Genomic DNA, 12,500 nt, shown 5'->3' on the forward strand with positions numbered 1-12,500 from the left:
TCCACGACTTTCTGTCATCACACATTAGAATTGCTTTTTGTAATGTTTCAAATTTTTAAAAGAACGTGCGTGGGATAGCTTCATATGAAATTGCTACTTGCTTCAACTAAATCAAATGGTTTTCTACTGTTAAAGTAGACATTCCCAGGTTTTTGTTTCATATATGCAATATAAAGTTCGCTTGATTAAATTCTTTGATTTGCTTAAGAAACAGTAAAACGCGAAAGAAAGAAATTCAGCTTCAAAAAATGATTTTTTACTACATGAATGTGTGTGTGTGTGTGTATGTACATATACATATGTATGTATGTACATATACATATGTATGTATGTACAGATACATATGTGTATGTGTGTGAATGAGTAGTTAACAAGTAAAGGATTGAGTAGGGGTGTTGGAAAAATACGCATTTTTAATGCAGAATTTAAGCGAGCTGGTTGAAAAGGTACCGCTTGTGTCGTGAATGGAGAAAGCTTGATATGCAATATCTGCCGATGCACATGTTTAATGGTGTGGGGAATGATTCCTGCAGCGGGTTTTGGGCCTTTGATTAGGATCCATGGTAATGTGAATACAGCCATATACAAAAACATCGTTCAGCAGCATGTTGTGGCAGCTATAAGGTCATCTCCAACCCGTCAGCCAATCTTTACGCAGGATAATGCATCTTATCACAATAGTTAAGGAGGTGTTTGAAACTGAAAACGTTACTGTGATGCCTTAATCCCATTGAAAACTTATGGAAGATACTTGGTGATAAGATCAGAGACCACCGAGTTGCGAATGTTACGATTGGGAATGGGAAAAGCCCCAGGAAGAACGGAATAGAATTACATCAGAACAATGTGAGAAATTGGTCAAATCCTGTGGACGGAGATGTGCAGAAGTCATAAAAAATAAAGGAATGTATATAGATTATTAATATAATGATGGGGATTGTAAAAATTTCTGGCACAATTTTGATTTCTTGAATTTTACGTTATACGTTCTCTAATTTTGTCCATCTTGTATTTTTCAAATAAACATTTTATCTATCAGGTCATCCCATAAGTTCTGTTCGAATTTTGAATAAAGAAAATAAGTGATCAAATGCTATGTTTAATTGAAATTTAATCATCAATGTACTTTCCCTAATTATATATGACTTCCTTCCATCTATTTACAAGCTTTTTAATCATCCCATCAATGTAAAACTCTTTTGGTTTCAAAGTGAAGAACACTGAAATGTCAGTTTCGATCTCCTCCCGGCTTGCGAAAGTTATGTCCCCCAAATGATTATGTAAACTACGAAAAAAATGGTAGTCTGAAAGAGCAAGGTCGGGAGAATAAGGTGAATGAGGAATTTTTTTCCCAACCAAGCTCTTCGATCTTCTGTGATGTGATCTTTGCAGTGTTGGGTCGTACATTGCCCTGATGAAACATTACTCCTTTTTGATTCACTAAAGCAGGGTTTTTTCTTCAAAGCTTGGTTCAAACGCTCTAATTGCTGACAGTAGACTTGAGCATTGATTGTTGAATTAGGTGGTAACAATTCAAAGTGAATTACTCCTTTGCAATCCCACCAGATAGAGAGAAGAACCTTTTTCCCATGAAGTTCCCTTCTCGGTTGTAGTTGAGCTTTTTCCCATTTTACCAAGCCACTGTTTAATCCTTTAGTTATCATATTTCTGCTGCGATATACTGTCTTTGTTTCAACTAATTTGCAAAACAATGAAGAATTTGGTCATTATTCAACATCAGATTTTAGGGACGGTTTTAACTTACACCACTTTAGCCCTTTAGTTACCATATTTCTACAGAAACACACTGCAGTTGTCGCAATTAATAATAAAAGAAAATAACGAAGAATATATCAAACTAACATTTTAATTATAGTGTTTGGAATATAAACCAACATGAAATTATAATGGAACGATTTAGTTTCGATCGCTTTAATTCTTTAGTTACAATATTTCTGTTGAAACACACTGCAGTTGTTGAAATTTACTTTGAAAATAATAAGAAATTTAGTTTGATAGCTTTGTCGCTATAAAGCTGCTGTTTGGAACATGAATTAAAATGAAATTAAAATGGAAGGTTTTAACTTGGACTCTTTTAAAGCAAGAATTTTGTATTATAGAACAAAGTATCGTACCAGGTGAATTGATATCGAAAGGTTAAGATGAATTTTGTCCGCTTTGTTTTTGTTTTTCATCAATGCAATATATTCTCTGCCTCTGTTATTACAGCCACTTGGATGCGACAACGTGTTGTTTTCTTCAGCCGTTCCTGATATGTGTGGCATTTGTGCCGGCGACAACTCCACCTGTTACCACAAACATGGCGTCATTAAAAAGAACCTGACGAGAGGTAAAGTCCGAGGGATGCTTCTTTGCCGATATCTATCTATCTATCTATCTATCTATCTATCTATCTATCTATCTATCTATCTACCTATCTATCTACGTGTGTGTTCCATGCATATTTTTGTTATTCGTTTATTTTTCTTTCTATCATTCTGATGATGAAGGATTAGCGTCCGAAGCTTCAATACACCTCTTTTTTCTTTTCTTTTCTTTTCTTTTCTTTTCTTTTCTTTTCTTTTCAGCGTCATACTAATGCAATATTTGTTAAAAATGTGCCCCTTCCATTCTTTTTGTGCTCATTGTTTATAAATGTTTATATGTATACCTATGCACAAACACACAAGTATACACAGTCATATAGATGAATGTACGCATATATATATATATATATATATATATATATATATATATATACTTACGTACTTACATGCATACGTTTATATATATATATATATATATATATGTGTGTGTGTGTGTGTGTGTGTGTGTGTGTGTGCACATATAGGGTAATGGCATGTGCGTGAAGAAACATAGACAACTCAATGCTTGTATAGAGTAAGGCAGTGAGCTGGCAGAATCGTTAGCACGCCGGGCGAAATGCTTAACGGTATTTCGTCTGCCGTTACCTTCTGAGTTCAAATCCCGCCGAGGTCGACTTTGCCTTTCATCCTTTCGAGGTCGATTGAATAAGTACCAGTTACGCACTGGGGTCGATGTAATCGACTTAATTCCTTCGTTTGTCTTCTCTATGTTTAGACACCCCCCCCTGTTGTCAATATTTATTTCTTGGGAAAATACTCGTCTTATATATTGTAAAGAATATCTAAGTCACCCCCAATATATGAAACCCGCAAACCACAACCAGAGCAAACCCACGAGGAGAGCAGCTGCCTTGCAAAGAAGCGATACTGTTGAGTGATGTGAAAAAACTTTTTTGAATGACAGAGTGACGCGATAAAAATGTACGCAGAACTGGTTGACAAAAGGCAGAACACCTGCCGTATAAATTTTAGCAAAAATGCGAAACAAGAAAGGGAAACATGACATATGACAAAATAAAGTGGCGGTTTTTTTTCTTTTTTTTTCTTTTTTTTACAATTATTTGTGTCAGATAACAACGGACTGTGACATATCTTTTCAATTCTTTCCAATATACAAAAAAAAAAAAACCAAGAAAAAAAAACAAGACAAAAAACAAAAACAAGACAAACAGAGGTGAAAACACAGTCACGACAACAATGACACTGCGAACGCTATTGCTGCTGCTGCTTTTCAAACTGTGATAATGATGATGATGATGATGATGATGACGACGACGACGACGACGATGATGATGATGATGATGATGATGATGATGATAACGATGATGATGAAGATGATGAGGTTGATGATGATGATGATGGTGATGACGACGACGACGACGACGGCACAAACTGTGACAATAATGATGATGATGATGGTGATGTTGATCACGATGATGACGACGGCGATAATGTCGAAGATGATGATGATGATGACGATGATGATGGTGATTATGACGACGACGACGATGATGATGATGACAACGGCGACTATACAAAACGTCTAACTTCATTAGTAAATATGTTATATAGATTTTTCTAAATATCACGCAAATGGTAATTGCTGCCATTGAAATGTATAAGTTATGGCCAACTATACCAGGCAGCAGCACCGTATGTCTCAATAAATAGTTTATTACAAACTGCAAATACACATGTTAAAACATTGGCAGACGACAAAGTTCTTTGTCACATTGGAAATAGAAACAGCTCTTCGCATGATGTTGAGACAGGTACCACCGCAACCACCACCATCACCACCATAACCACAATGACAGCATCACCGCCATCACCGCCAGCAAGGTTGCCTCTAAACCTATAAGCTTACATTACACACGTAAGTACACGTACGTATATGTATACATGCATGCATACTTATATATATATATATATATATATATATATATATATATATATATATATATATATATATATATATATATATATATATATATATGTAAATATATAAAAACAAAAGGATAAAGAGAGCAAAGGTAAGGTTGAAGAATTTTATGGACTCTATCCATAAAATTCTTCAACCTTACCTTTGCTCTCTTTATTCTTTTGTTTTTATATATTTACGTATACACACGCTAATACACGACTTATAATACCCAATCCTGTTCATACAACGATTGGGGCAAACTAATCGGTATACAGCACTTACTCGGTATTACTTGTATCCTCCGGGGTTTGGTTAAATCCAATACCCTCCTCAACCTTATATATATATATATATATATATATATATATATATATATATATATATATATATATATATATATATATATATATATATATATACATACATGTGTATGTACGTATGTATGTATGTATGTATGTATGTATGTATGTATGTATGTATGTATGTATGTGTATATATATATATATATATATATATATATATATATATATATATATATATATATTCCTTCGCATCACAAATTTAATTTAATTTGCTTTGCGGGAAGAGCTATTCTAACAATGCGTCCTGCCCTAACTCTTCGAAACGCTTAGTTTAGAATAGGGGCAACTGATGAAGGAAATGTTCTCTATGTGGCTTGTCTGTTTTCCTGTGTGTTCCTACCGTTGTCCGAAAAATAGTTTGTTTTCCGTGCTTTGCTTATGTTTTCATTTTGTCCACGTTTTTTTGTGACGTCCTGTACCCAGATATGCATCTATATATACATGTAGATGTAGGTATGTACATATATGTACGCATATATGCATATACTCACATATTATTTGTATTATATATATATATATATATATATATATATATATATATATATATATATATACATATATATATACTAGCTGTTTTTCCCGGTTTCACCCGGGTAGTTTGGTTGATGTTGCTGTAAAACCAGCTATCTTCTAAATATTTGGTTCCTCTTTGTATTCAAACACCAAAAATAAAGGTTAAAAAAATACTCAAAATATTTTAAGAAAAAAAAAATTAACAAAAAAAGACAAAACCCAAATTAATAAAAATGTTAGTTGCTGATAGCTGTAGTAACTGGGAGGTATCAGTACTCCAATAAAGCTAAAATTATCTTAATTTGTGTAATCAAAGTCTACTGTAGTCATTGTACCTAATCTGAACCTCAATCATGAATGAAGAATCAAATATCTGACAGTGAAGTTGTAGTATGTACGCAAGCAATCATATAAATTGTACTTTGTTAAACAACTCGACGTAAATACAATGTAAAACAGTTGTCAGCACCAGAGACTTTGAACAAATAGAATTAATGCTTAAGTTCACCGATCGATCATAATCGCAACTGGAGCCTGCCTTGAAAAATGGGTCAATGGGGAAACAGCAGAACTTTAGGCGACGTAATAATTTTTCTAAAAAAGGAAAGAATTAACGATTGTGCACACATGCATTGAACGGAATAAACTGAACTTACGTGGCGTGATTGGTTGCAAAAAATAGCAGCGGAATGTACGTGAAGGAAATATGGAGAAGAGAGACCATTGCGCGCGCACACGCACTCACACACGTTTACATACCCCACCTTTTACATACACACAGAGTTGAAACACTGTTTGATTTATTTTTTCAGCGTACAATTTTCATCATCCCACTACCAAGTATGACATCGTCCCTTCCTTCTTTTTCATCTATTACCCCTTCCTTTCTCATTAATAAACACGAGAGTATTATTACAGTAGATTATCTCGGTAACCATGGAAGCTACGTATATATATATATATATATATATATATATATATATATATATATACCTATATCTATATCTATATCTATCTATCTATCTATATATCTACCTACCTATCTATCTATCTATCTATCTACCACGAACTTCATTCAGTTTCCATCTACCAAATCCACTCTCAAGGCTTTGGTCGGTCCGATGTACTCCGAACTGCCTCAACGAAAAGAAATATAGCATCTGGTGAAATAAATTAGATCTAAGACACGCATTTTGAAACACTGTCTTTTGACTTTTTTCCCCGAATGCTCGAATTCAATAATAAAAAATAAAGTAAAGAAAAAAAAAACCTTCCCTTCCTGATCTTTTACAACCCAATAAAAAAATTTCTGTTTGTTTTCATTTCATCGCGAAATTCTACGGTTTATTTTATACATTTAAAAACATTCTGTAAAATGAAAGCAGTTTATTTTCTTTTATATCTCATGTATTCCCTACGAGTCTTTTATCAGTTATTCCCCTTGTATCATTTCGGCCATTTCGTTTTCCCTTTTTTCTCTTATATGAGATACTTACCACCTCCTCACACCGCCCCCGCCGGGTGTGGTTAGCTCTAAATTCTCAAAGTTATCCACACATTTTTTCGTTTAATTTAACACGCGAGCAGTATCCTCATGTGTTTGTTTATGCGTATGTCTGTGCGCGCATCCGCGCGTGCCAGAATGTTTATATATGTATGTTTATATATGCTTACTATTCATTTATTTCTTTATATCCATATTTATGCGAATGCGCGTGCATGCTGGGTATACGCCTGCGCTCTGTGACTGCCAGTGTATGCACCTATTTCTGTGTATGCGCGCGTGTGCATATACTCTTTTACTCTTTTACTTGTTTCAGTCATTTGACTGTGGCCATGCTGGAGCACCGCCTTTAGTCGAGCAAATCGATCCCAAGGCTTATTCTTTGTAAGCCTAGTACTTATTCCATCGGTCTCTTTTGCCGAACCGCTAAGTTACGGGGACTTAAACACACCAGCATCGGTTGTCAAACGATGTTGGGCGGACAAACACAGACACACAAACATATACACATACATACATATATATATATATATATATATATACATATATACGACGGGCTTCTTTCAGTTTCCGTCTACCAAATCCACTCACAAGGCTTTGGTCGGCCCGAGGCTATAGTTGAAGACACTTGCCCAAGGTGCCACGCAGTGGGACTGAACCCGGAACCATGTGGTTGGTAAGCAAGCTACTTACCACACAGCCACTCCTACGGCTATATATATCTATATGTGGTATAGAGTTTTTTGCTGCTCTTTCTAGCGGGTTAGATGTCCTATTATAGGCATCTCTATATTTCAAATGAATAATATATATGTAGTCTATTGACTAATTTTTTATTCTCGCTGAACCACTGGTGGTAAATTAAATTTCTAAAATTTCTTTTGCTGCCCTATGATTAATAATGATATATATATATATATATATATATATACATACATACACACACACTGGCTTTAAGGGTATCACGGAAGCCCTGGTCAGAAGAGCAACCTTTTGAGTTCTTTTATAGGGCTGCAATAAGTGTGTGAATCTGAGAGGAGGATAAAATCATAATTAACTGATCCTCTTGTATTTTCTTTTGCTCAAAGCCAGGAACTTTTCACTCCCGTATACATACACGCAGATATATGTATGTATGTATGTATGTATGTATGTATGTATGTATGTATGTATGCATGCATATATGTATGTATATTTGCATGTATATATGTATGTATGTATGTATGTATGTATGTATGTATGTATGTATGTATGTATGTGTACATTAACCACATTTGGATTGTTGGTGATTTTTTTCCCCCGTCTTCGTTTTCTCTTGGACTTTCCTCTGTCTCCTGTTTCTGAAGAAGAACTTTGCTCGAAACGTAAAACTATCTTTTTTCCTTCTTGGAGCGTCTTATTAATTCTTTGCATGTTGTTTTCCCTTGTAGTCCTTTTTTTTATTAATTATATATATATAATTATATATATATAATTTAGACTTTTTTGTGGTGAAATCTCCTGCTATATTGGTAACGATTACATAGTTTTCTATGAAAAATCATATATATATATATATACATACACGCACAGATAGTGTTCAGGTTAAATTTGACAATTTGCATAAAATACTTAAAAAATACTTAAAAAAAAAAAAATCGACAAGATTATGGCTGGGCGATAGCAGTTTACTCAAAGTAGCTTCCATCATCACGGCTTCAAGACAGCTCGGGAAACTGGCACATATGTTCCACGTTGTTTGCCCGTGGAGATCTTTCAACAGCTCTTTGATCTTGGCCAGAAGCTCGACCTCGGTGTCGCATGTAGAGTGGTTGGTGTCTTTCGCCGAGATCGACGTTGCCTTTCATCCTTCTGGGGTCGATAAAATAAGTACCAGTTGAACACTGGGGGGGGGGGGGCATTGTAATCGACTTCCCCCCTCCCTCCCCCCAAAAGTTCGGGCCTTGTGCCTAGAGTACAAAAGAATATTTACAAATGCGTAAGGCAGCGAGCTGGCACGTTAGCACGCCGGGCGAAATGCTTAGCAGTATTACATTTGTCTTTATGTTCTGAGTTCAAATTCTGCCGAGGTCGACTTTGACTTTCATAATTTCGGAGACGATATATTAAATACCAGTTGTGTACTGGGGTCGATCTAATCGATTGCCCCACCTCTCTCCCGCAAAATTTCGGGCCTTGTGCCTAGAGCAGAAAAGAATATTTACGAACGCTAGTGTTCTCATCTTGAATACGTGTACATACTTATTGTATGTCGATTTTATTCGCGCATACATCATTTCAGTTATGTGGATGTATATTTATGTATATCGCATCCATTTCAATTTTATTGTCACAGCATTTTTATACCAGAACATATCCGTGTTGCTTTTGAAATATCTGTTCAGTATTTCCCTACTACTACTACTACTACTACTACTACTACTACTACTACTACTTCCGCTGTTGTTGTTGTTACACTTTTACATCCACATATGTTTAATTTAATTTTACTTCGTTCATATAAATCGCTTTCCCCGCGTACACCTTCCCCACTCTTTCTCCTCCTTGCTTCTTATCTCTTCTTAGTCTTCTCTTTCGGTCTTTTTTCCTCAGCTGATATATCCTTTTATATATATATATATATATATATATATATATATATATATATATATATATATATGTATGTAAAACAAGATAGAATGAAGATTTGTATTATACGGTTTAAAAATATATTAAAATCGTTACGTCAGGAAAATATTATCAAATTTTGTGTACAGTGACATTGTTTTTGGAGAAATAACCGGTTTCGCATTTTCTTTTCAAATTTGTCAAATTTCTTTACCGATGTTGTGTCATTTATTCGCTATGGTCATCTCCACGCAACACACCTTCCCCGAAAATATTGCCCATGTTTTCTATTGAATCTTTAAACTACCAGTTTGTCTCCCACTTACCTATCTGTGTGCAGTAATCTCTCTCCATATCGCGGTTCACCTGTCGTGGTTTATCATTCAAGCTTACATCGATTCCTCCATGGTGTTGTTTTGCATTTATAATAAAATAAATATATACAAATTATAAAAATAAACAAAAAAAATACAGTACAGCAGTGCTTCTCGAACTATCTGATGTGGCGTACCGGTAGTTTTTTTTTCCAATGTGCCAGAGACCGGTAATATTTCTGAGTAATACTAGTTCATACCAAGGCGGCACAAAAAATATAATATATAAAAATGAGACATGTGCTATTTTGTCTCATAATTATATGTTAATTTTTGGCGTACCCGCTGATGAGAACTTCGCCTAGCAAATTAATTTATTTGTTAATTAAAGTTCGAAACGTAGGTCCGGTGACAAAATATGGTAAATGCTTTTATTTTTCATTCCCTTCGAAATTGCTCTTAACCGTAGTTTGGAATTTGACTATTCCTTCTAGCGTGTAAGGTGTCCTGTTAGGGTCACCTCTTTTGTGTTTAAATGTACACTAATTTTATATGAAATATATATATATATGTCTTAGAATTACCTACATTGATACGGATAAGAGATGATGGGTGTTTTTGGGCGATTATAGTACCTGTCAATATATGTGTACAATTATGTGTTTTGACTACAACATTAGACCATTTTAGCTCTGATTTCTAGCAACGTAGGTGTTTCTGATACCCAAGTATTTATTGACAATTATAGTTTTACCTTTTTGATAAAATATTGCAAACTGCTGTCTATATTAATTTTACATACACACACAGATACACAGACACGAGCTTTTAGGCATTTTCGTTCAATAAACACTCACAACACCCGGTCTGGGAATCGAAACCGCGATCCTACGACCGCGAGTCCGCTGCCCTAACCACTGGGCCTCCATCCATAGAGTATTCAGTTTGGTGGTGTATCGCACGATCTTTTCTTGATATGCTGCTAGTTAATTTCATTCTTCCTGTTGAGCGCCAAAAACCATATCGAATTAATAAGTGTAGTTTACACAGCACTTTCTTGTTATATTCTTCTATCATAGCATGGCTTCTCATTAGCAGTTACCTTCAAGTAAAACAAAATGACAAAAATACAAAACGAAGTTTTATTACCAGTGTAGCTATGAATACCTTTGTGGTCTTGTTGTTGATTTTACATCTTGTTGTACCCAAGCTGTTTGCTGTTTCTATTGCAGTTCTTTTCGTTGTTGTTGTTGCTGTTCTTCTAGTTGTTGCTGTTGTTGTCATTTCGGCTAATTTTATTTTGCAACTGTTATTTATATTGGTGTTGTCATTGCTGTTTTATTTCAACAACGTACTTATGTCATTATTTTTACAAATGAGAAAAAGTGGCGACGGGATTTTTTAAGCTTCTGGCGAATATAAATCCCCTTGAGTTTTATTAATTTTTTTTGCTGTTGTCTTCTGTTTTATATATTGTTTTTTTTTGTGTGAATTGGTTTTCAATTCTCGGTGGAAGTAAGTGTCTTTCGTTTTGACAGCAATAAAACCCCATTAATATCAGATACCTTTCTATATGTTCAGATTTTCATTTAAAAAGACATAACCCGAAAGTTTATTAAAAAGGAAACTGATTTTCAGGTTCTGTTTTGAAATAGAGTGCATAGTCACAAACTCAGACACACGCACACACACACACACACACACACAAACGCACGCACGCACGCACGCACGCACGCACGCACGCACACACGCACACGCACACACACACACACACACACACACACACACACACACACACACACACACACACACACACACACACACACACACACACACACACACATACGAGGTGGTATCAAAAGGTTCCCGGAATAGTTATGTTTAATAAAAAATAACTTATTTACCTAAGTTTTAACATAATTTCCTACAAAATAGTCACCTTGCGCAGCAATACACCGGTCTCAGCGTTGCTGCCACTTTTAGAATCCGACCTGGAAGTCGTTTGTCGTAAGCGAGTCGAGGACCGTCTGCGATTCGCTCTGGATCTCGACAACTTGACAACAGCGTTAAAATAGCAACCTTTGAGCTGCATTTTCATCTTGGGGCAGAGATGGAAGTCTGCAGGTGGTAAACCTGGCGAATAGGGTGGGTGTGGAAGTCATACCATGTTGCTTTTGGTGAGAAAATTACGAGTGGGGAGAGGTCGGTGACAAGGGTACATTGTCGTGGTGAAAAATCCAATTCCTCGCGCTCCGCAGATCCGGTCGCTTTCGCCGACTGTCCTCCCTCAAACGCTTCAAAATATCATAGATTGTTCTCCGACAATCCTCATCTACAAGCTAATGAATTTTCTCAACATTTCCGGGGTTGACATTCATGGTAGGTCTTCCAGATCGCTCATGGATCGGTCTTCCAGGGACGGTCATCCAATTTTGAAGCGCCCGTGTCACTCGAAACATTCTTTCCTGCTCTACGCACAAGGCCCGAATTTTTTTTGGGAGGGAGTCAGTCGATTAGATCGACTCCAGTACGTAACTGGTACTTAATTTATCGACCTCGAAAGGATGAAAAGCAAAGTCGACCTCGGTGGAATTTGAACTCAGAACGTAAAGACAGGCGAAATACCGCTAAGCATTTCGCCCGGCGTGCTAAGGCTTCTTATTTCTTTATTGCCCACAAGGGGCTAAATATAGAGGGGACAAACAAGGACAGACAAAGGGATTAAGTCGATTACATCGAGCTAAGCATTTCGCCCGGCGTGCTAATGTTTCTGCCAGCTCGCCGACTTCCGTGTCGCTCGAAACATTGCGTATGACCCATTGCTTCATCGCCGTAAGTTTGCCGATGCATGTTCAATGTCTCTGTAGCAGACTTCCCAAGTTTAACGCA

General features: G+C 36.0%; 1 protein-coding gene across 1 annotated transcript in view; it reads left to right on the forward strand.

Moving 5' to 3' along the window:
* The window catches only part of LOC106868249 (ADAMTS-like protein 2), a 203,985-nt gene that overhangs the window by 107,068 nt on the left and 84,417 nt on the right, over positions 1 to 12,500 (forward strand). Inside the window, exon 6 of the mRNA XM_089339520.1 lies at positions 2,230 to 2,350. Coding sequence (XP_089195646.1) covers positions 2,230 to 2,350 — 121 coding nt within the window. The remainder of the gene's footprint in view (positions 1 to 2,229; positions 2,351 to 12,500) is intronic.

Source organism: Octopus bimaculoides, chromosome 22, assembly GCF_046866305.1.
Source record: "Octopus bimaculoides isolate indiv1 chromosome 22, ASM4686630v1, whole genome shotgun sequence".
Taxonomy (NCBI): domain Eukaryota; kingdom Metazoa; phylum Mollusca; class Cephalopoda; order Octopoda; family Octopodidae; genus Octopus; species Octopus bimaculoides.